General features: G+C 42.1%; 1 protein-coding gene across 2 annotated transcripts in view; it reads left to right on the forward strand.

Annotated features, from left to right (window-relative positions):
* ankdd1a (ankyrin repeat and death domain containing 1A) overlaps positions 1 to 27,039 on the forward strand; it is a 273,678-nt gene that overhangs the window by 189,463 nt on the left and 57,176 nt on the right. For both annotated transcript variants that reach the window (XM_060853051.1, XM_060853052.1), the window contains exons 12-13: positions 6,155 to 6,250; positions 8,831 to 9,032. In XM_060853051.1, the coding sequence (XP_060709034.1) occupies positions 6,155 to 6,250; positions 8,831 to 9,032 (298 nt within the window). The remainder of the gene's footprint in view (positions 1 to 6,154; positions 6,251 to 8,830; positions 9,033 to 27,039) is intronic.

The raw sequence follows: 27,039 nt of genomic DNA on the forward strand, positions 1-27,039 counted from the left end.
CACTACACAGTTGTATGTCAGCAGGGTGAACAGCAGTAGATGGAGCACACAAGTCTACCTCATTGCATAACACTAATTTCAGTATTGCCTGTTCCCCAGTGGGCTCCACCACAAGCTGATCCAAAAAGCCATCTCGTAGATATTCCAAAAATTCATTTTCTTGCAATCCACCACCAACCTGATTTTCCAGTTCACCTGCATATTGAAATCCCCCATGATCACTGTAACTTTACACGTCTTTTCTATCACCTATCACCTATATTGACTCCAGCTCCTGACTACTATTCGGAGGCTTGTACATCAACTATTTATTTTTTACCTTTGCGGTTCCTCGATTCTACACTATCTGATCCTACTTCATTTCTTACTATTGATTTGATTTCATTTCTTACTAATGAGGCAACCCCACCCCCTCTGCCCACCTGCCTTTCTTTTCGATAGGATGCATATCTTTGAATATTCAGCTCCCAATCCTGATCCCCTTGCAAGCATTTCTCCGTGACACCCACTGCGTCATATCTGCCAATTGCGATCTGCGCCACAAGCTCATTTACTATGTGTATTCAGATATAACACCTTCAGACCAGTGTTGACCGTCCCTCTTCTCATTGTCATTCATTTGTCCAGTGTACTTGAAGTTTGATTGCTAAACCCCGCTCACCCCACTATTTAGTTTAAAGCCTTAGTTATGCAATTCACTGGAACTCTGATCCCAGCACATTTCAGATAAAGGCAACCCCAATGGAACAGGTCCCTTCTTCCCTAGTACTGGTGCCAATATCCCATGAATTCAAACCCATTTCTTCTACACTAATCTTTGAGCTATGCATTTACTTGCTTGATCTTATTGACTCTGTAGGAGAAAGTGAGGACTGCAGATGCTGGAGATCAGAGCTGAAAAATGTGTTACTGGAAAGGCGCAGCAGGTCAGGCAGCATCAAAGGAGCAGGAGAATCGACATTTCGGACATAAGCGGTACCTACCTTCCTGAAGAAGGGCTTATGCCCGAAACGTCAATTCTCCTGCTCCTTTGATGCTGCCTAACCTGCTGCGCTTTTCCAGCAACACATTTTTCAGCTCTTATTGACTCTGTGCCAATTAGCTCGTGGCTCAGGTGGTGATCCAGTGATAATTGCCTTTTTGCTTCTGTTTTTTAATTCAGCTTCTAGCTATTACTACTCCCTTAGCAGAACCTCTGCTCTAGTTTTATCTATGTCGTTGATACCTACATGGACCACTACCACTGAATCTTTACCCTCCCACTACAAATTCCTCTGCAGCCCAGATGAGATATCCTGCACCTGAGCACCAGACAGGCAACACAAGCTAACTATACCATCCCCAATTACAAGAACATTATTTCTTTCTCCTCCCGTAGTGTAGTGGTCAGTCGTGTTATCCTCTCTGCAGTCCCAATTCTGGTCAACACAGAGCAAAATTCTTGAATCTGTTGGACAAGGACAGGGGCTGAGGCTCCTGCAACTCTATATCCTGCACCCCTGTACCTACCTCACTCGCAACCACACAGTCCTTTCCCTGACCACTGGCTGAATCTGTGTTAGTTCATCTAAGGGGCATGACTGTTTCCTGAAACACAGCATCCAGGTAACTCTCCCCCTACCTGATGTGTTGCAATGTTTGAAGCTCATACTCTAGCTCATCGACTCTTAGCTGAAAAAACTTTCAGCAACCAACATTTACTACAGACACGGTCACTGTGGGGTCCACCAGCTCCCACAGTGTGCGGAAACAACACATCACCTAACCCTCCATCCTTATTTAATTAGTTTTGAATTTTTAACAAATTTTTAACTGTATTTGTATCTCTGTCTATGCAGGTTGTAACCAATGACTAAGGTGTAGCCAATAAATAATAAGATTCAATTTAACACAGACCCCTTTTTAGCCAATCAGTTCACAGCACCCCCCCCCCCCCCCCCGCCCCGTGATGTCACTTTTCAGTTTCTCCTCAGTCGAAAATGTTTCGAATCAAATTCTCTTACCTTCCCAGAGTGCGCTCCACTCGCTCCTGGTCAGCTCCAGTCCTGAATTGCAGGCTCCAAATCTCCAGGGTAACTTTTTATAATCTCTCACCTTCCCAGGGTGTTCTCTTTTCACTCCTGCTCAACTCCAGTCCTAAAGTGCTAAGTAACGCCAAGCCTTTCTACTATGACCACCCAAACCACTTTTGCAAGTTGGGGTGTAAGCCATCTAGACCAAGTGAATCATCCATTCTGAGCATGGACATCATTCATCCAGCCCATCAGCTTTCATTCCATCCAATACTTGGATCACCTTTGTTTCTATTGACATTTTATCAGTACCTTCTGTCTTAGAAAATATTGACACCAAGTGCTCCTTTAAGTACTTACATCAAGTTTGTTTGTTTGTATCACCCTCTTTGTGTTTTATAGAATCCATTTCTTGTTACCAACCTACTGTTTACATGCTGACAGAAATGTTTCAGATTTCCTTTCACATTCTATTTTCATATTCTGTTTGTCAAAAGATACATAATGAAGAAATAGATTTTTAGAGGTTATAAGGTTTCATAGGGTATGAGGAGAGAGTGGGAATATGGTGCTGAGATAGAAGAACAATCACGATCATGCTGAATGATAGAATGGTCTAGATGGCCCAAACACTCCATTCTTGCTCCTATTTTCTATGTTTCTGTGTTTTACTTGATCTCTAACTTTGCTGTTTTTGACCTGGTTCTTGCTTGAAGAATTCTCTTGTTTATCATGCACATTTTTTTCTAACATCATCAAGGGAGAATAGGAACATGGTACTTAACTCTTTGGCACAAGTAGAGAAGTAGCCAACAGGAAACAACAAGTGGAAATAAGGTTTTCAGGTTGTCAATCCGTGACCACTGGAGTTCCACAGCAATTAGTGCTGGGACCACAACTATTTACAACATAGATTGTTATGGACCTGACCAGAACTCCTCAAAACATTTTAAGAATGTAGCTCTGACCCTAATTTTTCCTATTTTAAAGGCAGGTGTGAAGTGGTTATTCCAGGAGTGATGTAGCTGGTCAAACCACCTGGCTTTAAGCAAAACAGAATTCATTTATACAGTACACTTGAAATACAAACAAAAGAAAACCGAATTTGGAATAACAACTTATTTGAAAATCCAACTGACTCGATAGCAACTAAACAAAAGAGCTATTCCAATTCCCGTAACGTCCAATAAAAACACCCCTTGTCAAAAGATGAATTCAAACACAGGTTCTTACAGACAGGAGAGATTTTAGAGAGAAAGTTCAGGCAAGACCTCTGTTGAAGCATGGAATCTCTTTTCACTGTTGCTGCTTCTTTGCTACCATTTGCTTGCTAAAAGCTAGAAAAAAACTGAACCAGGAGAACTGGCTGATCCCCTTTCATTGTACAACTGTTTTAAATAAAAGCCTAAAGGCCTCCTCTGATCGTTGACTTAAGCAGTGTCTGTTAGCCATTTCAGCACCACTGATTTTACAACCCTTCTTGGAAAAAAAAATCCAAGGACAACATAACATTGCTAAAGGGGCAGCAATATCACAATATTAATGACTCGGAGGAAAGAAGTGAATTTTGCAGATGACACAGACGTAGGTGGAAAGGCAGGTTGTGAGCAGGATAAAAACAGTTTTCAGAAAGATATTGATAGATTAAGTAAGTAAGCAAAAAGTTGATAAGTGGAGTATAATGTTGGAAATTGCAAAGTTGTTCATTTTGGAAGGGTGAGTAAAAGAACAGAATATTATTTAAATAGAGAAAAGCTGTAGCACACAGGGAGTTGAAGGTATTTGTGCACAAAAGACTGTTGCAGCAGATAACTAAGGCTAATGAAATGTTGGCCCTTATTTCAAGAGGGTTAAAGTAAGAATTAGGAAGTCTTATTGCAACTGTATAAGATGCTGGTGTGACCATGTCCTCCAACTGTGACACATTATGGTCTCCTCATTTAAGGAAGGATGTTATTTTATTGGAGGCAGTTCAGAGAAGATACACTCAAATGATCCCCGGTATGGAGGTCTTATGAGCAAATGCTAAACAGGTTGGACTCTACTTGCTAGAGTTTAGAAGAACGAAGCATGGCCTCTTTGAAACATATAAGATTCTTAAGGGGCTTGACAGGGTAAGCACTGAGAGTATGTTTCTCCTCATGGGAGTGTCTAGGACCAGAGAACATAGTCTCAGAATAAAGGAACAGCAATTTAAGGCTGAGATAAGGAAGAATTTTTTCTCTGAGGACTGAGTATCTTTGGAACTCATTGCCATAGACAAACAAGGGGCTGGAAGAACACAACAAGTCAGGTGGCATCAAGAGGTGGGAGAAATTGAGGACTGCAGATGCTAAAGATCAGAGTCAAAACGTGTGGTGCTAGAAAAGCACAGCCGGTCAGGCAGCATCCATTTCGAATGTAAGCTCTTCATCAGGGCTCTTCTGCTTTTTTTTAAATTAGATTACTTATAGTGTGGAAACAGGCCCTTCGGCCCAACAAGTCCACACTGACCCGCCAAGGCGCAACCCACCCAGACCCATTCCCCTACATTTACCCCTTCACCTAACACTACGGGAAATTTAGCATGGCCAATTCACCTAACCTGCACATTTTTGGACTGTGGGAGGAAACCAGAGCACCCAGAGGAAACCCACACAGACACGGGGAGAATGTGCAAACTGCACACAGTGGATCACCTGAGGCGGGAATTGAATCCGGGTCTCTGGCGCTGTGAGGCAGCAGTGCTAACCACTGTGCTACCATGCCGCCCACTGCACTTTCCAGCACCGCACATTTTGACTCAGTATTAGCAGGTGGAGAAGTCAGTATTTTGGATGTACCTCTTCTTCAGGAAGAAGTTATGGGAAAGGGCAGGAAAGTGGACTTGAGGACTGTCAGATCAGCTATGATCCTATTGAATAGTGGTGTAGGCTCGAAGAGCAGAATGGCCTACTCCTGTTTCTAGCTTTTACAATCTTATGGTTGTGTGACAGAAAATAGAGAATTGGTTAAAGCATGTTTTGTGGACTAGAAAAAGCATATAGAAACAATCAGAAGAAGCATACAATAATGCAAAAAAAAGCATATAATGAGAAACATACAAATAACAACAAAGGGTGACAAAATTGATTGAACTAGAAAGTATGAAAATTAACTTACAATGAATATCAAAGCCATCATGCAACTTTACAGTTGCATTACGATAAAAGGATGATCTGGAGGGAAGTGTTCCACCTTTAAAACTGAGAACCATGATATTATCAATTAAAATGGGAATACTGTTTGGTGGATATTTGAATAATTACGTTGTGTTAGTATTTATTGTGCATGAAGTGGTCAGCATGCCTTAAATTCCATGGGGACTGGGTTGGAATCAATGCCAGAAATTTTCTAGATGAAGGAAAATGATGACAATACAATAGATAGTCAAAATTGTAATTTTCGAACTCTTACTTTAGCTTAGAATATTATGCCAGTCACTTCTCTATTTAACCAAGGTAAGTTAGAAAACCATGGCAATTACAAACAGCCTAACATCTATTATCAAAAATTACTAGTGTATTATTAAGGATGGGGTAATGGCGACATTGAAAATTTTCACTTCATCTAAAGGAGCCATGTTTAATTTTTGTAAAGAAGCTAAAGTAGTGCACCGGATGTAATTATTCTTTGCCTATAGATGCAATTCAAATGAACATGCAGGTGGCAATTGATAAAGTCCCTCATAAGAGACTAATCTTATATAAAAATTGTGCTTCAACAGTGATGTTCTGTATTTGCTACCATGACTTTTATAGTGTGAACTGGGACAGTATGTGAAATGAGTGACAGTCCCAAATATGCTCAGTTACAATGAAGAAGGCTAGCTTTAAATCAGCCTTACAAAATGTCTTCAATAAATCTCTGCAGGAACATATTAACATTTTGCATCTTTCTTTATGGGATGTTGTTGTAATTACCATGTACCAATTCACCACTCCACAAAGACTTGATTAATTATTTTTCGCTGATTTAACATTGTGTGCAACATAAGTCTAAGGAACAATATTCAGTGTATGGGTTTGAATTGATTAAGAATTGTTTGACAGAATTGTTGATTATTTTTCACTAGTCAGCATTTTAAGGATGAAATTAATCTGATTTTTTCACTTTTGTTTTAGCAAGGAAAAACATCCTTGGAGATAGCAGCACGTGGGAACCATATCAATTTGGTTGATATGATTATCAAAGCAGACAGATTTTATAAATGGGAAAAGGTGAGTCATCTGTCATAAGGATAAAGTTCAATATTTGACGTAATTTCTTTTTGTATTAGAGTTTGTCTTTTATCTCTATCAGAGATTGTAGGCTGAAGTTTCTCAACAGCCTTTGAAACCATTACATTGGCAGCATATGAGGAGCTCAAAATCCCATTTACCTGCAAAGAGTTTGCCAAGCAGCACGATGCACTTTTGTGATTGGCAGCCACTGTGTTCATTGTCTAATTGAGGATTCCGAATGGATTTGGTAGTGTAAATGAGCAGAGAGATCTCGGTGTCCAGGAACACAGATCCTTGAAAGTTGCCACCCAGGTTGACAGGGTTGTTAAGAAGGCACACAGTGTTGTAGCTTTTATTAATAGAGGAATCGAATTCCGGAACCATGACGTTATGCTACAGCTGTACGAAACTCTGGTGCGGCCGCACTTGGAGTATTGTGTACAGTTCTGGTCACCACAAGGATACATGGTGTTAGGGTAATATATTAGCATGGATAGAGGATTGGTTGACGAACAGGAAGCAAAGAATAGGGATAAATGAGTGCTGTTCTGATAGGCATTCAGTAATTAGAGGTGTGCCTCAGGCACCAGTGTTAGGACCGCATTTATTCACAATTTACACAGATGATTTGGAGTTAGGGACCACACATAGTGTGTCAAAGTTTGCAGATGTCACTAAGATGAGTGCCAGAACAAAATGTACAGAGGAACATACGATACTTTAAGTGAGTGGGCAAAGGTCTGGTAGATGGAGTACAATGTTAATAAATGTTAAGTCATCCATTTTGGTAGGATTAACAGTAAAAAGGACTGTTACTTGAATGGTAAAAAGTTACAGCATACTGCTATGCAAAGGGACCGGGGTGTCCTTGTGCATGAATCACAGAGGGTTGGTCTGTAGGTACAACAGGTGATTAGGAATGCAAATGGAATTTTGTCCTTCATTGCTAAAGGGATTGAGTTTAAAAGCAGGAAGGTTATGAGGCCACACCTGGAGTACTGAGTGCAGTTTACTCAGTCTCTCCTCCTAAACCAACCACCTCAACTCCAGAATTAACCTAGTGAACTGCCTCTGCACCCCTTCTCATGCCAGTACATCGCTTCCCAAGTAAGAAGCCATGATTTCATTGAAAAGTTGAATAGACTGATAGCTGAGTGATCTACTCCTATTATGATATTATGCTTGTCTCCTTGTCATTTCTGCAATATTATTTAAATGTTATGGTACAGAAATGGCTTTAGTTTTTAAATTTTGGATTCCTAAACTTAAACAAAATTGCATTTTGCCTCAACTGTTTCAAGCATCAACTTTATGATCTTTAGGCAAGGACTTTAAACCAATTAGGGGTGGAGGAGCATATGTAGGCTGATAAAGCAAAGATATATGGTTGCATTGCAGGGCAACTATTTTGGGAAGGGGAAGAGATGCTTATTATTCTTGAACCTCAACTAGCAATTCGTGATTTTAAAAGATTTTTTTTGGAAGAAGGGGTTAACTGAGAATTAAGAATAAGTGAAAGTTAGGTCAAATATAATAAAGCAATATAAGTAAGCATAGTAGGCCAAGGCAAGTATAGTCAGCATGAGTGAAGTAAAGTTAATGCTATTATTACATAAGCATTTTGTTGTTTATAAAAAGGAATTGGCTTAAAGGAAGTCATGGCAGCAGATCTTCTCTTGTGCTATATGGCAAATCATGGAAGCTTCAGTTGTCCCTGGTGGGCATGTGTGCAGGAAGTGTGTCCAGCTGTATCTACTGACGAACCACATTTTGGAGCTGGAGCTGTGGGTGAATTCATTGTGGAGCATCCACGATGCTGAGCATGTCATGGATAGTATAGTCAGTGAAGTGATCACCCTGCAGGTGAAGACTGAACAGGCAGACAGATTCAGTTGACCACCAGACAGTAGAGAAAGGAAGGTGGAATAAGAGTATCTTCCCTCTGGCTCCATCATGGCCATCTCCCTTTCTAATAGAAACACCGTTTTGGATACTGCAGTGAAAGCAGTGGGAGCCAACTTCATGACACCATGGTCTGGTGCACAAAAGGGGAGAAGAAGAATGGCAGGCTGTAGTGGTATTTTAAGGAGAACACACAGGCTCTTCTGTCATTGCAGAAGAGATTCCAGGATGGTATGTTGTTTCCCATCTGCCAGGGTCAAGGATGTCACTATTTGGCCAGAGGGTATTCTGAAGGTGGGATAAACAGACAGAGATCGTGGTACATATTGGTACCAATGATATAGATAGAAAAGATGGTGAAGCCCTGCAAGCAGAGTTTAGTGAATTAAGAAATAGGTGAAAGTACAGGACTCGAAAGGTAAGATGTTTAATCGTTAAGAAAATCAAGGGATTATGTGGATAAGGCAGGAAAATGGAATTGAGAATAATCCGATCAGTTTTGGTCTAATTGAATGGTGGAGCAATCGCGATGGACTAAATGGTGTTCTTCTGCGATCATGTTGTATGGCCTTATCTGGACAGAAATAGAATTTCATCATTAGATTTGTGCAAAGAAATCTAAATCTTTATTGAACTGAACAGAAACACAGAATGAAATAAAACTTTCATTTTCAGGATCACCCAAACATTGATTCAGAGTCCAGTGTTGGAATGCATGTGACCTTCAGACAAGACCACAGACCAGAAACCCAGCACATTCGTTCAGTGATTTGGAGACTAGCAACAAAATACCTAAAACCAAATGAGTGGAAGAAACTTGCCCATTTCTGGAAGTTTACAGAAGCACATATAAACGCCATTGAGCAGCAATGGGCAGGTAGGAAATAACAAAACCTTTCAGTGAATGTTGTGTACATTCATGCATCTCTCCACTCAACAAAGCATGGTGCAAATATTAACATTCACTACTTAAACCGGATATAGTTAAAATCTCAAGTCTACCTGGCATTGTATTACTCATATTGAACAACTCTCTGCATAAATTTATCGCATTTAACAAATGTATCTTCCCACTTCCTTCTGTGCATAATTCGTGGCTATTCAACCCTTCAGCTATTACGGCTCTAATGTTCAGAAATGATTTACAAGGATGTTGCCAGGGTTGGAGGATCTGAGCTACAGGGAGAGGCTGAACAGGCTGGGGCTGTTTTCCCTGGAGTGTTGGAGGCTGAGGGGTGACCTTATAGAGGTTTACAAAATTATGAGGGGCATGGATAGGATAAGTAGATAAAGTCTTTTCCCTGGGGTTGGGGAGTCCAGAACTAGAGGGCATAGGTTTAGGGTGAGAGGGGAAAGATATAAAAAAAGACCTAAGGGGCAACTTTTTCACGCAGAGGGTGGTACGTGTATGGAATGAGGATGTGGTGGAGGCTGGTACAAGTGCAACATTTAAGAGGCATTTGGATGGGTGTATGAATATGGGCCGGGTGCTGGCAGGTGGGACTAGATTCGGTTGGGATATCTGGTTGGCATGGACGGGTTGGACCGAAGGGTCTGTTTCCATGCTGTACATCTCTATGACTCTATTATCTATAATTGGCACCCAACTCCTTAAACATTGGTATGGTGGCAGAGTGGTTAGCACTGCTGCCTCACAGCACCAGAGGCCAAGGTTCAATTCCTGCCTCATGCAACTGTCTGTGTGGAGTTTGCACATCCTCCCTGTGTCTGCATGGGTTTCCTCCGGGTGCTCCGGTTTCCTCCCACATTCCAAAAATGTGCACGTTAGGTAAATTGGCTATGTTAGGTGAGGTGAAGGGGTAAATGTAGGGGAATGGGTCTGGGTGGGTTGCTCTTCGGAGAGTCACTGTTGTCTTGTTGGGCCGAAGGGCCTGTTTCCACACTGTAAGTAATCTAATCCAAATAATCTAATCTAATCATTCACAGTCTCCATCACCAATACACAATAACAGATGTGTACCAAAGGGCCATAATGAAACCATAAGATGTAGGAGTAGAAGTAGCCATTAAGCCCATCGAATATGCTCTCCCATGGTTGATCCTGATAATCGTCAATTTCACAAGCCTGCCTTTTCCCAGTAACCCTTGAATTCATTACTGATTAAAAATTTGTCTGTCTCAGCCTTGAATATTCTTAATAATCCCACCTCAACAGCCCTCTGTGGTAAAGAATCACAGATTGTAAGAGAAGAAATTCCTCCTCATCTTTGTCTTTGAACTAACTGCACGGAGGCTGATATCCCATCACCAAGTCATCCTTTATTGACATGTGCACAGTATGAGGGCTCTGACCAGTCAGCTCAGAGCTAGCCCCTAGAATGAGGATTGGCCCAGGTAAACAATCCTAATCAAGGATGTCCTAGTCAACGAAATTCATGTGGCCTTCATTCCATTTATTCCTTTAATTCAAGAAGGAGGGGGAGAAACGATGGTTTCTAACAGCCTTTGTGGCTGCTCTTAAGGGCCAAGTGTGTTTTGCTCCTGTCTGTTTTACGAGGTAGCAGCTTTCAGGTGATTCACATGTTTGTTCAAGACCACCACACCAATAAAGCTCTCTATGTCAGAGCTTCTGACCTCTCGTCGACCTTGTCTCATACCCATCCAGGGCCATTTCACTGGTTTTGACACCAATCCTCGTCCCCAGAAACAAACTGTCTCTCTTGCTTAGATGACGCACGTGGATGGCATTAGCTTCCTGCTGCCATTCCACCCCACGCTCATCCCCACCCCCTCAGTCTGAAAATATTAGATTTAAGCTGGTGTGGCAGCTTCTCCCCATCAGCAACTCTGCTGAAGCTATCCCTGTAATTGTGTGAGGCGTAGTCGTATAATCAAACAGGAACCAGGACAGTTTGATATCAAGTGAAGCTATAGCTGTTTCTTTAAGCCTGCCTCAACGTTTGGACTGCACCTTCTGCCAGACCATTGGATGATGGATCGTGTTCCATCTCATATTTTCAACGGGAATCCGAATCACAGCGTGGTTTCAAGTGACCTGTACTGCGATTTATACATCAATTACAGCACAGCAAAAAGGCAATAAGGCATACTAAAAGATTCACAATGTCCCTAATTTATAAAGTCTATACCCCCTTCTCCTTGTTTACTATTGGTCAGCGGTGCCAAGTTACCCATTTGTAATTAGCTCTCTGGTATACCATCTTACATAGTTCAAGCTTGCATCAGCAATTTCCATGTATTTCCAATTAATCATATCATTGTACAGTAAAGAAATGGACAGGCTTGTGGTCCACCCTCAGTCCTTCATAATATTTCCCAGACTTCCTTATCTTCCTTCTTGGGGTTTTTCACAATTGATATCATATTCAAGTAATAGTTGCCAGCTGCACAGTGTTAACTGCCAATTAATAGGATTCATGCCTTTCACTGAAGGAACCTTCTAAATTCCTCATTACATGAAATGCAAATGAATATTAATTTTTGGTCAGTTCCAAAAAGTTATGTGGTTACACCTAATTTTAGAATTCTTTAGCTAACAAGTTGTGCCTTAATATGTTCATTTGATCCACATTGCATTGTCTACTAATCTCTGCATTCATTCCTCCCTGTAGTAATAAAGGATTTGTTTTTACTGTCTGAAACTGGTTTGAATCTTTTCTTTTAATGCTTTCAGTATGATAACTAATTTGGAATCTATATCCATAATTAATGATTAAACAGCTAATTGATGTAAAATGTTTTTACCTATGTCTTATGTATCAGAGCTACTCTAGTGTTCTACTTGTGGAAACTACATTCATCAAATGGTAAATATTATTATCTATGTCTTATGCACATTCAGCAACCTTGAGTAAATGTTACAGTCAGCATTAGCCATGGCCGCCATTGGCCATTTTGTGCTACTAAGTCATGGACAGCCCTAACAGATAGTATGGAGCTGTCTAAATGCCATTCGACTTTAGGAAATACTCAACATTCCCACTGGTAAACGATGTCCTATTGTCCGTGACCAATTCTTCCAGGAGTCTGTGTATCACTAACGACGCTCTCAGCTTTTCAGTCATCATCCTTGAATTTACTGAATGAACTCTATGTATGCCCGACCACCTTGGGCGGACGTCCACAATGACCAATAATATTGAGTCCATATAAGTCTACGAGGGTTTACCTGGCCATTCCTATGAATGTGAGGGTGCTGCTGGTGGTAACTTTTGTCCTTGATGGCTCTCTAGGCACTGCCCCACCAGTGCAACTATGTTGTCATCCAATCTTGACCACTATACATAACTTCTTGCCAACATTTTCATTTTGAAACCCCTTGGATGACCCTGCTAGAACTCAGCCAGTATCTGCCAGTGATCTTTAGTCGAGGCAATCACCCTTGCTCCCCATAATAATATGCCACTGATCAGTGGTTTGGTCTCACTAGGTCCAGAAAGATGTCAATCCTGCTTGTGATGGACCTTCTGTTGCCCCCTTTACCACCTGTTTCAGGTTTTCTAGGATGAGATATTTTCGTGTGAAAAGTTGGATATTGTCATCGGTGTCCAGGAAGTTTAAAACTAGAACAACCCTTCAATGACAGGAGGCACCACCAGTAGTGTATCTGCCAATGGGTGGTGGTTTCAGCATTCACATTTGCCACTTGCCCTCCTGGACAATGTTCCAAACTGCAATTGTTTGCACTGAGAATAAGGGTGTACCATTGAATTTGACCAGAAACTGCCTTCCAATAGGTGTAACCCACTCCTTTCCGCTCTGTAGACCATGTAGATCACTTGGGACGCCTGGAACACACATGCTTCCCTTCTGAGTTGTATTCCTGCCTGAGAGGAATGTTTAAGCATGGTCTCCAAGTGTACTATATTGGTCTTCTCAGATATAAGTTCATTATCCAGAAAAATACAACTTGCGGTAGACCTGGTAAAATATTCTCCATTGTCTGCTGGCAAAGAGTGCTGGCAGATGATACCCCAAATGGTAGTCTTGTGTACAAACCTTAATGAGTATTAATTTTGGCATACTACCGGGACTTCTGCTCTGGTTGTAATTTCAGGTAGGTGGGGCTCATGTTCAGCTTTATGAATGACAGCCCCACCCCCCCACATCATGCCAGTTTTGCATACAAATCCTTGATGTGAGGGCTTGGTTACTTATCCAGCTGAAAGAAGGGGTTTACCGTTTGCTTAAAATCCCCACAAAAGTGAACCAAAGCATCAGGCTTCCCAATTGTTATGGCTGGTGCTGTCCATTCAGCAAACTGTATTATTCCTTCATTTTCCAGCCTCCTGATTTCTGCCTCTATTTTTGCACGCAAGGCAAATGGCACTGGATGGACCTCGCAGAACTGCAGAATTGTTTCCTGGTCAACATTTAAGGTTTTAGTTTCTGGTGCCTCAGAGAAACTTGGACTCCTAATAACTGGAAATGCTGTGGGTCCACAAGCAGTCAGAATTACTCGTTGCTTTTCATCTACCCCAATGTCATTTGCCCAGAAAAAAAAACATTCTTTCCAGTCTTCAATGACAGGATTGAACAAGTCAAGTTTTCTAAATGGTATCAGAAATTCAAAGTTTGTGAGAAGATTTGTAGCTCGGGTGCTCGTTGTTGTGGTTCTGTTCGCCGAGCTTGGAATTTGTGTTGCAGATGTTTTGTCCCCTGTCTAGGTGACATCCTCAGTGCTTGGGAGCCTCCTGTGAAGCACTTCTGTGATGTTTCCTCCGGCATTTGTAGTGGTTTGAATCTGCCGCTTCCGGTTGTCAGTTTCAGCTGTCCGTTGCAGTGGTCGGTATATTGGGTCCAGGTCGATGTGCTTATTGATTGAATCTGTGCTTATTGATTGTCAGATTCAATCAATAAGCACATCGACCTGGACCCAATATACCGACCACTGCAACGGACAGCTGGAACTGACAACCGGAAGCGGCAGATTCAAACCATTATAAATGCTGGAGGAAACATCACAGAAGCGCTTCACAGGAGGCTCCCAAGAACTGAGGATGTCACCTATACAGGGGACGAAAAGTCTGCAACACAAATTCCCAGCTCGGCGAACAGTGTCAGAAATGTTTACCCAACTCAAAAATGACTGTTGCCAGTGAATTTTCTCTAAGACTATATTGTTTTCTCTCACCGTCACTGAAATCACTGCATAAAGATTGATATCCCTTAACCAAGTCATCCTTTATTTACATGTGCACAGTACATGGGCTCTGACCAGGCAGTTCAGATCCAGTCCTGAGAATGAAGAGAGTCTCTGAATTTTCTGTTTATCTTTTTTCTCGTTTTATAATTTCCTATTTATATATGTCAGCCAGGGCTCCCTGATTGGTCCAGGTTAATAACCTCAATCAAGGATCGTAGAGTCAATGAGAACCACTTGGCCTTCATTCCAATCACTACGTCTAAAATGTGCATCTCTTATACTAAGATTATATTGTCTTGTCCTAAACTTTCTCACCAGATGAAAAACAGCCTTTCTGCATCTACCCTGTTAAATCCCCAATATGGTCACCTGTCAGTCTCCAATGAGGCCCAATCTACTCAGCTTCTCATATGATCATCCCCCTATATCCAGTACTAAATAGGCCCTTTGGCTCATTAAGTCTGTACCACCAAAACTATACTACTGCCTGCACGAGTCCCACTTTCCTGGACTAGTCCTTGAACACCGTGACATTTCAAATGCTCATCCAATAACCCTTTTAAAGGTTGTGAGGCTTCCTGCCTCAACTACTGTTCCATGCACTGCATTCCAGACTCCTACCATTCTCTGGGTGAAGAGTTTTCCTCAAATCCCTTTTAAAGCTCCTGCCTTTCACTTAACAATTATGTCCCCTTCTTATTTATCTTCAAGTAAGAGGAACAGTTACTTTCTATTCACCATGCCTTTAATAATTTTACCTCTACTTTTCCTATTTTGTTTTAGTGCCAAACAGGAATGAACAATTGTTGCAGTTCCTCCCTGCAACCTTTAAATGTTTGCCATTAACTGTTCACTGTCATCACTTTAAACTCCCCATTTTATCATTGCTCGAGCCTCATGCCACTGTAGTTTCCTGTTTTTAAATTCAGGACTCTAGTCTCAGAATCATGGAATTCTGTCATATTATGATCACTCTTCCTCAAGGGGATTTGCATAGCTACGTTGCCAATTATTTTCTCATTACACAATACTTAGTCTAGGATACCTCATCTTCTAGCCAATTTTTCAACACATTGATAAAGAAAATCATCTCTTTTTGATATAGCTCTGATATTCAAGGACAACATCAGGGCGGTGTTGAGAGATGACGTAGGTTCTATGAACCATGAGGTCAAATCCATTTGGGTAGAAATTAGGAATTCCAAGAAGAAAAAGTCACTGATAGGCGTAGCCTATAGGTCACCAAAGAATAACATCACATTCGTGCAGATAATAAACAAGGAAATAACTAATGCCTACAAAAATGGTATGGCTGTTGCCATGGGGGATTTTAAACTGCATGTAGATTGGTGATGAAGGGCTTATGCTCGAAACGTCGAATTCTCTATTCCTGAGATGCTGCCTGGCCTGCTGTGCTTTGACCAGCAACACATTTTCAGCTGTAGATTGGTCAAACCAGCTAGGTCAGGTAACCTTGAGGAGAAGTTTGTTGAGTGTATCCATGATAGTTTACTTGAACAGCATGTAATGATGAAGTAGCAAGCTATTCTAGATCTGGTCCTATATAATGAGACAGGAATAATTAAAGCCATCACAGTCAGGGATCCTCTTGGAAGGAGTGATCACAGTATGGTTGAATTTAAAATACAGCTGGATAATATGAAGATAAAATCCAGTATGATCCTGTGCTTGATTAATGGTGACTATGATAGAATGAGGCAGGACCTGGCTAAGGTAGACTGGAAACAGAGACTTGTTTCAAAGTGCTCAGCAAAAGTATATTCCCGCGAGAAGGAAGGACTGTAAGACAAGGGTAATCTGCCATGGGTGTCTAAGGAAATATAGCAGGCTATCAAAGTGAAAGAGAGGGCATACAAAGTGGCCAAAAACAGCAGGAATCTAGAAGATTGGGAAAACTTTGAAGGTCCTCCACAGTTAGTCAACTGTTGCATCATAAAGTCTCTGTTTCCAGTCTATCTTAGCCAGGTCCTGCCTCATTCTATCATAGTCACCATTAATCAAGCACAGGACCATACTGGATTTTATCTTCATATTATCCAGCTGTATTTTAAATTCAACCATACTGTGATCACTCCTTCCAAGAGGATCCCTGACTGTGATGTCATTAATTATTCCTGTCTCATTATATAGGACCAGATCTAGAATAGCTTGCTACTTCATCATTACATGCTGTTCAAGTAAACTATCATGGATACACTCAACAAACTTCTCCTCAAGGTTACCTGACCTAGCTGGTTTGACCAATCTACATGCAGTTTAAAATCTCCCATGGCAATAGCCATACCATTTTTGTAGGCATTAGTTATTTCCTTGTTTATTATCTGCACGAATGTGATGTTATTCTTTGGTGACCTATAGGCTACGCCTATCAGTGACTTTTTCTTGGAATTCCTAATTTCTGCCCAAATGGATTTGACCTCATGGTCCATAGAACCTACGTCATCTCTCAACACCGCCCTGATGTTGTACTTTGCATTGGTCTTCACAGTGGAAGATACTAACAACATGCCAGTAAGTAAGAGACAAAAGTAAGTGAAGAACTGGGAATAATTATTATTACGGAAGAGTTAGTGTTAGGTAAGCTCATGGAGCTAGCCCTGATAGAATGCGTCCCAGGGTATTAAATTGATGGCGGGAGAAGTAGCAGGTGGACTGGCAGTAATTTTCCAAAATTCACTGGACTCTGGGGCAGGCCCAGCAGATTGGGAAATAGCAAATATGACACCACTGTTTAAAAAAGGAAGTAGACAAAAGATGGGGAATTATAGACCTCTGTGGTAGGGAAGATGCTTGAGTCCTTTATCAAGGAAGAAATAGCAGCGCATCTCGAAAGAAATTGTCCCATTGTATAGACGCAGCATGGGTTCATGAAGGGCAGATCATGCTTCACAAATCTTTTGGAATTCTATGAAGACATTTCAAGGAAGGTGAACAATGGGGACCCAGTGGATGTGGTGTACCTAGATTTCCAAAAGGCCTTTGACAAAGTGCCACACATGAGACTGCTCCATAAGCGAAGGATGCATGGTGTTAGGGGTAGAGTATTAGCATGGATAGAGGATTATTTGACTGATAGGAAGCAATGAATGAGTGCTATTCTGGCTGGCAATGAGTGACTAGTGGTGTGCCTCAGGGATCGATATTGGAACCACAATTATTTACAACTTATATAGATGATTTGGGGTTGGGGACCATGATGTCAAAATTTGCCAATGATACTAAGATGAGTAGCAGAGCGAAGTGTGCAGAGGACTGTGAAACTTTGCAGAGGAACATAGATACGTTGAGTCAGTGGGCAAAGGTCTGGCACATGGACTACAATGTTAGTAAATGTGAAGTCATACATTTTGGTAGGAGTAACAGCAAAATAAATTATTACTTGAATGGTAAAAGGTTGCAGCTTGCTGATTTGCAGAAGGACGTGGTGTCCTTGTGCATGAATCACAGAAGTTTGGTATGCAGGTACAACAAGTAATTCGGAAGGCAAATGGAATTTTGTCCTGCATTGCTAAAGCGGTTGAGTATGAAAGCAGAGAGTTTATGTTACAGCTGTACAAGATGGTGGTGAGGCCACAGCTGGAGAACTGTGTGCAGATTTGGTCTCTTTACCTGAGAAAGGCTGTACTGGAACTGGATGGGGTGCAGAGGAGGTTCACTGGGTTGATTCCGGAGTTGAAGGGTTTGGCTTATGAGGAGAGGCTGAGTAGATTGGGATTATATTCATTGGAATTCAAAAGAATGAGGGGGTGATCCTATCTACTTCTATTTTATCGATTCCTTCCATAATTTTATATGTTTCTATGATATTTCCACTGGAGGGTGAGACTAGGACAAGAGGGTATGGCCTTAAGATTAGAGGAAGCAGGTTTAGAATGGAACTGATAAGCAACTTCTTCACCCAGAGGGTTGTTAATCTATGGAATTCCCTGCCCAAGGAAGTAGTTGACTCTACTTCATTAATCGCTTTTAAAGCTAAGGTAGATACTTTTACGAAAAATAAAGGAATTAAGGGATATGGTGAAAACACGGGTAAGTAGAGCTGAGTCCATGGAAAGATTGGCCACGATATAATTGAGTGGCAGAGCAGGCTTGAAATGCTGAACAGCCTACCCCTGTTCCTAGTTCTTACTTTCTTATGTCCACACACTCGGAATTCCTCGCCTATTGTACTGTTGCAAAGATATAGCCAATTAACGTTATTTGTAATTACAGCATTAGCTTATGCTTGAACCTCTCATTTCCTGTTTAATTAGAACCATTCTGATGAAGAGTCACTGGACTCAGAATGTTAAATCTGATATCTCCCCACAAATGCCGCCAGACATGCTGAGTTTCTCCAGCAATTTCTGTATTGTTTCAGATCTTCAACATCCACAGTTTAGATTGAATTTGCTACAGTATGGAAACAAGCCATTTGCCCCAACAAGTCCACACAGGCCCTCCAAAAAGTAACCCATCCAGACCTATTCCTTTATCCTGTATTTACTCCTGATGAATGCACCTATCACTGTGGGCAATTTAGCATGGTCAATTCATCTAACCTGCACATTTTTGGACTGTGGGAGGAAAACGGAGCACCCAGAGGAAACCCACACCGCCTCAAGGAGAACGTGCAAACTCCACACAGATAGTCGCCTGGGTTCCTGGCACTGTGAGATAACAGTGCTAACCACTGAGCCACCGTGCTACCCTATTTTTTGCTTTATTTTAGTGTACCATGCTGGAGTATTGTTAGTAGGCATAAAAACTTGTATCAGTTCCCCTTAAAATTGAATCAGCCAACTATGGTGCAACAAATTTAACTACTACTTTCTTCTGAGAGGACATTATCACTCAAAAGTATCCAAAACAGTATATCTGTTTTGAATGGGAGGCCAACTTTGACAGTATTAGGCAAGAACTTTCAAAAGCTGATTGGGGGCAGATATTCGCAGGTAAAGGGACAGCTGGAAAATGGGAAGCCTTCAAAAATGAGATAACGAGAGTCCAGAAAAAGTATATTTCTCTTAGGGTGAAAGGAAAGACTGTTAGGTGTAGGGAATGCTGGATGATGAGAGACATTGAGAGTTTGGTTAAGAAAAAGAAGGATGTATACATCGGGTATAGACAGGATAGATTGAGTGAATCCTTAGAAGAGTATAAAGGTAGGAGGAGTACACTTAAGACAGAAATCAGGAGGGAAAAAGGGGGATGTGAGATAGCTTTGGCAAATAAAGTTAAGGAGAATCCAAAGAGTTTTTACAAATACAGTAAGGACAAAAGGATAACTAGGCAGAGAGTGGGGCCCCTCGAATCAGCTAAGTAGGATTGAGTTACAGATCAGCTAGGAAGGATTTTACAAGAGAGATAAGAAGAGCAAAGAGAGGACGTGAGCAATCTTTAGCAAATGGACTAAAGGAGAACCCTAAAGCTTTCTATAGGTATGTGAAGAATAAAAGGATGATTAGGGTAGGAATAGGGCCAATCAAAGACAGAAGTAGGAAATTGAGTGTGGATCCTGTGGAGATCGGAGAGGTGCTAAACGAATATTTCTCATCGGTTTTCACTCAGGACAAGTAGAATATTGTAGAGGAGAAGAATGAGGTACGAGATATTAGACTAGAAAAGATCGAGGTTAGTTACGAACAGGTGTTATCAATTCTAGAAGGAAGTCCCCTGGGCCAAATGGCATTTACCAGAAGATTCTTTGGGAAGCTAGGGAGGAGATAGCAGAGCCTTTGGCTTTGATATTTGAGTCATCATTGTCTCCAGGTTGGGTACCAGAGGACTGGAGGATTGCAAATGTTGTGCTCTTTTTCAAGAAGGGCAGTAGAGATGACCCAGGTGATTATACACCAGTGAGCCTTACTTCTGTTGTAGGAAAAGTTTTGGAAAGGATTATAAGAGATAAGATTGATAGTCACCCCGCAAGCCACAGTTTGATTTCAGATAGTCAACATGGTTTTGTCAAGGGCAAGTCGTGTCTCACAAACCTCATTGAGTTTTTTGAGAAGGTGACCAAGCATGTAGATGAGGGTAGGGCAGTTGACGTGATATACATGGACTTCAGTAAAGCCTTTGATAAGGTTCCACATGGTAGGCGGTTGGAGAAAATGCACAGGCATGGAATTGAGGTTGATTTAGCAGTTCGGATTAGAAACTGGCTTTCTGAAAGAATGCAGCGAGTGGTGGTTGATGGAAAATATTCAGCCTGGAGTCCAGTTACTAGTGATGTGCCACAAGGATCTGTTTTGGGACCATTGCTGTTTGTCATTTTCATAAATGACTTAGACGCAGACATAGATATAAAAGAGACCAAAGGGGCAACTTTTTCACGCAGAGGGTGGTACATGTATGGAATGAGCTGCCAGAGGAAGTGGTGGAGGCTGGTACAATTGCAACATTTAACAGGCATTTGGATGGGTATATGAACAGGAAGGGTTTGGAGGGATATAGTCCAGATGCTGGCAGGTGGGAGTAGATTGGGTTGGGATATCAGTTCAGCATGGACAAGTTGGACCGAAGGGTCTGTTTCCGTGCTGTACATCTCTATGACTATGACTCTATGACCACAGGGAATTTTTATTTAGTTTTTTTATTCTGCTTAATGATCATCCATTTCCTTCTAACCTGTAGAATCTTAGCCTGTGCTGTAACATTGAAATATAGGAGCAGGATGGTTTCCAGCCCCTTTAACCTGTTCTGAGACTGTGGCTGCTCAGTGGTCTAACTCCAGACAGCTGTAAATGGCCACTGTACACTATGTGGTGATTATATATCTTCAAAATGATTAGCTCTATTATGGTGGTGCACAAGATGGCACAGTGGCATACTGGTTGATGCTGCTGTCTCACAGCACCAGGAACCCGAGTTTGATTCCACCCTTGGGTGGCTGTTTGTATGGGTTTCCTTCAGGTGCGCCTATTTCCTCCCACAGTCCAAAGATGTGCAGGTGAGTTGGATTGGCCATGCTGAATTGCCCATAGTGTGAGGCTGGGTGGATTAGCCAAGGAAATGGGGTGGGTCTCATTGGGATGTGGACTCAATGGGCCACATGGCCTTCTTCTATACTGTAGGGATTCTGTGTTTCTATGATCCTCAGTGCATCCTCCAGGATCAACCCTAGTTCAGTGAAGAGTAGCATCAGACATACCTGAGTAGAAAATGTCAGCCTGGTGAAGCTACAAAGTAGGTCTAATCAAGTGCAAGATAGCATAACTATCATGTGACAGCCAGAGGTGATTCCATAACCAATAGATCAGTTCTAAGTTCTGAATTTCTGCCACATCTAGTCATTAATTGTGGTGGATGGACAATTAGAAAACTCAATAGAGGAAGAGGCTGCACAATCAACTTCTTCCTCAGTAATGAGGTAGCCCAGCATATCAATGATAAAGCTGAAGCATTCACAACAGTCTTCAGTCAATTTTATTCATTCCGTGTGATATCAAGAAAAGGTTGGAGGCAATAGATACTCCAAGCATTGACTCCTGACAGCATTTTGGCAATAATGGTAAAAGCTTACACTCCAGAACTTGCTGCACATTGTTGTAGTGTTTCAAAACTTGGCCTAGTACAGCTACAACACAGGCATATACCAACGATGTAGAAAATTGTACAGACATGTATAATAAACAACAAAAGGACAAATCAAACCCCAGCCAATTCCTGCCCCATCAGTCTATGCTCAATCATCAGTAAAATGATGGAAGGTATCATTGACAGTGTTATACCCCTACACTTAGTAATAACTTGCTCACTGATGTTCAGTTTCAATTCTGCAAAGGCCATTCATCCTTGGTCCAAACATGGAGAAAACAGGTGGATTTGAGAGGTGAAGGAAGAGTGACAGATGTTAACATCAATACTGCATTTGACTAAATGTGGTTTCAAGAAGCTCTAGCAAAGTAAGTGGGAGGGAGTTGAGGGGGTTGGGGGGAGCTGTGACTGTTTGGGATCATACCTGGGACACAAGAAGGTGATTGTGCTAATTGGTCATAAGTCATATCAGCTCCAGAACTCCGCAAGAGTTCCTCAGGATAGTGTATTTCACCCAATCATCTTAAGCTGCTTCATGAATGATCTTTATCCATCATAAGGTTAGAAGTGAGGATGTTTGCTGATTGCATAATATTCAGTACTATTTGCAAATTCTCAGATATTGAAGCAGACCCTGTCCAAATGTTTTTACTTAGATTAGATTACTTACAGTGTGGAAACAGGCCCTTCGGTCCAACAAGTCCACACTGACCCACCGAAGCGCAACCCACCCAGACCCATTCCCCTATATTTACCCCTTCACCTAACACTACGCGCAGTTTAGCATGGCCAATTCACTTAGCCTGCACATTTTTGGATTGTGGGAGGAAACCGGAGCACCCAGAGGAAACCCACGCAGACACGGGGAGAATGTGCAAACTCCACACAGACAATCACCTGAGGCGGCAATTGAATCCAGGTCTCTGGCGCTGTGAGGGGGCTAACTGCTGTGCTACCATGCCGCCCACTGAAATCTCCAGCACAGATGAAGGTTCTCCAGCTCAACAGGTCTGCACCCATCAAAAACAAGCAACTAAATGAGTATTTTGCATCAGTGTTTGCTGTGTAGAACATATATGGAAACCTGGAGAAACAAATAGTGATTCCTTGAAAAGAGTTGCATTTCAGACTGGAGGTCTGTGATCAGCAGTGTGCCACAATGATCAGTGCTGAGTCCAGTGTTTTTCATCATCTGTATAAATTATTTGGATGTGAATATAGGAGATATGGTGTATAAGTTAGCTCGTGACACCAAAATTGATGGCGTGGTAAACAGTAAAAAAGATTATAGGAGAAAGTGAGGACTGCAGATGCTGGATATCAGAGCTGAAAATGTGTTGCTGAAAAAGTGCAGCAGGTCAGGCAGCATCCAAGGAGCAGGAGAATCAACGTTTCGGGCATGAGCCTTTCTTCAGGAATGGAGTAAAGAAGATTATGTCAGAGTACAAGAGGACTTTGGTCAGATGAGCAGATAGGCCAAGGAGTGCTGGAGGCTGGTACAATTGCAACATTTAAGAGGCATTTGGATGGGTATATGAATAGGAAGAGTTTAGAGGGATATGGGCCAAGTGCTGGCAGGTGAGACTAGATTGGGTTGGGATATCTGGTCGGCATGGACAAATTGAACCGAAGGGTCTGTTTCCATGCTGTACATCTCTGTGACTGTATGAGTGGAAGTTAGTGTTTAATTTAGATAAATGTGAGATGCTGCATTTTGGAAAGGCAAATCAGGGTAGAACTTTTACACTTAAATGGTGGGGTCTTGGAGAATGCTGCTAAATAAAGAGATCTTGGGATACAGGTTCATTGTTTTTTGAAAGTGGAGTTGCAGGTAGGTAGGGCAGTGAAGAAGGTGTTTTGTATGCTTTTCTGTATTGGTTAGTGCATTGACTATTAGAATTGGGAGGTCATGTTGCGACTATACAGGAAATTGGTTTGGCCACTTTTGGAATACTGTGCGCATTTCTGGTTTCTCCACTAAAGTAAAGATGTAGTAAAACTTGAAAGGATTCATAAAAGATTTACAAGGATCCTGCCAGTGTTTGAGCTATAGGGAGAGGCTGAAGGCTGGGACTATTTTCCCTGACGCATCAGAAACTGAGAGGTAACCTTACAGAGGTTCATAAAATCATGAGAGAATGGATAGAGTGAATAGCCACGGTCTTTTCCCCAGACTAGGAGAGTCCAAACCTGGAAGGCATAGGTTTAATGTGAGAGGGGAAAGATTTAAAAAGGAAAAGGGCAATGTTTTCATGCAGAGGATAGTGAGTTTATGGAATGAGCTGCCAGAGGAGGTAGTGGAGGCTGATATGATTACAACATTTGAAAAGCATCTGGATGGGAAGGGTTTAGAGGGATATTGGTTAAATGTTGGCAAATGGGATTAGATTAATTTAGGATACTTGGTTGGCATGGATGAGTTGGACTGAAAATGTGGACTCCAGAACCGCACCCAATGCTCACGCTGTGAGTATGAGCAATATTTTATATAGTTCCAGCATTACCTACCTTCTCTAAAACTCTATGCCTTGGTTAACAATGGCAAGTATCCAACATGCTTTCTGAGCCACTTTATCTGCCTGTCCTGCTACCTTAAGGAACCGGTTGATATTTCTACCAAGGTTCCTCTAGCCTTCAGTACTTCTGAGGGGCTTACAGTTCATTGTGTATTCTCTTGCCTTGTTTATCCTGCCAAGTGCATTGCTTCCTTCTTACCTGTACTGAATTCCCTTTGATACTAATCAGCCCTTTTGACCAGCCTGAGTATATCTTCCTGTAATCTAAATCTGTCTTTTTTACTATTTTACCACCGCATCAATTTTTGTATAATCCACAAATTTACTGATGGACCATTCAAAATTCAAGTCAACAGTTATAGATTCATTGAGATGTCCAGCAAGCAAATAGACCCTTCAGTCCAACTCAGAGAAAGTGAGGACTGCAGATGCTGGAGATCAGAGCTGAAAAATGTGTTGCTGGAAAAGCGTAGCAGGTCAGGCAGCATCCAAGGAGCAGAAGAATCGCCGTTTCGGGCATAAGCCCTTCTTCAGGAATGAGGAGAGTGTACCAAGCAGGCTAAGATAAAAGGTAGGGAGGAGGGACTTGGGGGAGGCTTGTCGGGAATGTGATAGGTGGAAGGAGGTTGAGGTGAGGGTGATAGGCCAGAGAGTGGGTGGGGGCGGAGAGGCCGGGAAGAAGATTGCAGGTCAAGAAGGCGGTTGGGACTGAGATAAGGTGGGGGAGGGGAAATGAGAAAGCTGGAGAAATCTACATTCATCCTCATTCAATTCGAAATAGTCCCACCTTCTCCAGAACTGGTTCTAGTGTTCCACAAGTCTGAACCCCTCCCTCCTACATCATCCCTCAAGCCACGTGTTCATCCTGCCTATTCTTTCATTTCCTCCTGGCTAGCACTTGGCACTGGTAGCAATCCTGAGATTGCTATTTTTGAGACCCTCCTCTTTAACTTCTCTCCTAGCTCCCTGAATTCTGCTTTCAGGACCTCCTCTAGTCTTTTTACTTATATCATTGGTGCCTATGTGCATCACAACAACTGGCTGTTCACCCTCCTCTTTCAGAATGCTCTGCAACCGATCGGCGCTCCCGAGCATCTGGGAGGCAACATACCATTTGGGAGCCTCGTTTTCAGCCCAGAACGCCGAGTTACTCCCCTTATAACAGAATCCCCTATGACTAAGGCCCTACGAGTTTTTTTCCACCCTTCTGAACAGCAGTGCCTGCCACGGTGCCATGTTCCTGGCAACTGCTGCCCTCTCCTGGTGAGTCATCTCCCCAAACACTATACCTGTTTTGAAGGGATATGACTGCAGGGTTTACCTGCACTGCCTTCCTACTCTTTCTTTGCCTTTTGGTCACCCATTTACTGTCCATCTCAGCAATTCTAATCTGTGGTGTGACCAATTCACCAAATGTGCTCTCCACGACCACAGATGCTCCACATTGAGTCCATCCGTAGCTCCAGAGCCGTCATGTGGTCAAACAAGAGCTGCAGCTGGAAACTCTCCTTGCAAGTATAAGAGTCAGGGACGTCAGCCAGTCACTCAACTCCTACATCAAGCAAGAGGCACGTGCCACGGCTCTGAGGTCCTCTGCCATTGTAAGCCTTAGCTTTAACTCAACTAACTAATACCAAACAATGCACTTAAATATATAAAAGAAAAGGAAAAATGCCCTTACCTTACAGAGTCATTTTCTTCCTACTGAGTTTACAGACTCTTATTAAGGTTAGAGGAAATGGATGGGAGGGAGACCCTATGGTGTAGGGCCTCAGGTTTAGATCTCACCCACTTAAAAAACAATCACTTACCCTTCCCGGCAGCTCTCGCTTTTCTCTTCCCTCTCTCCTCGCCGCTCTGTAAAAACTGAAGGCTGACTCCCGAGTCCCTTTTTAAGTGGGAAAACTTAACCCTTCCCGGCAGCCCTCGCTTCTCTCCACCCTCTCTCCTCGCCGCTCTGTAAAAAAAGAGCAAAGTGCCATCCTTGTCCTTCTTCCCTACTGGAGCATGCCAGTCCTGAACTCTGATCAACAGGCCTTTAAGCAACTAACTTGTTAAATGTCTGATAACAGCCCAATTAACATGCCCTAGCCCCTGCCTAATACTATTGTAATTTGCCCTTCCCCAATTTAGTACCTTCCTGCAAGGTTCTGACTTATCCTTATTCATATCTTAAAACTTAAAGAGTTGTTTAAGATCACTGTTTCTAAAATGGTGTTCCATTGAAAGGTCAATCACCTGGCCAGGCTCATTCGCCAATACAAGGTCCAGTATGGCCCTCCTCTAGTTGGACTATCCATATACTGTTTCAAGAAACCCCCTTGGATGCACTTAACTAATTCTGCCTGGCTAAGTCTCCTGCTCTAAGGGAGTCCCAGTCAATATTGGGGAAGTTGATGTCACCTACTATGACAACCCTGTTGTTATTGCATCTTTCCATAATTTGCCTACATATTTGTTCTTCAAATGTCTCATTTGCCTACATATTTGTTCAAGTGTCTGTTTGGTGGCCGGTAGTATAATCCTGTCAGAGTAATTGCACCCATCTTATTTTTGAGCTTTATCCATATTGCCTCAGCGGTTCAGCCTTCCAGCATGTCCTGTCTGAGTGGAGATGTGGCATTCTCCCTGATGAATATTGCAACTCCTCCATCTCATTTACCTTCCTCTCTTTCTCATTTAAAACAATGAAAGCCTGGAAT

The sequence above is a fragment of the Hemiscyllium ocellatum genome, chromosome 39 (assembly GCF_020745735.1).
Source record: "Hemiscyllium ocellatum isolate sHemOce1 chromosome 39, sHemOce1.pat.X.cur, whole genome shotgun sequence".
NCBI classification, from domain to species: Eukaryota; Metazoa; Chordata; class Chondrichthyes; order Orectolobiformes; family Hemiscylliidae; genus Hemiscyllium; species Hemiscyllium ocellatum.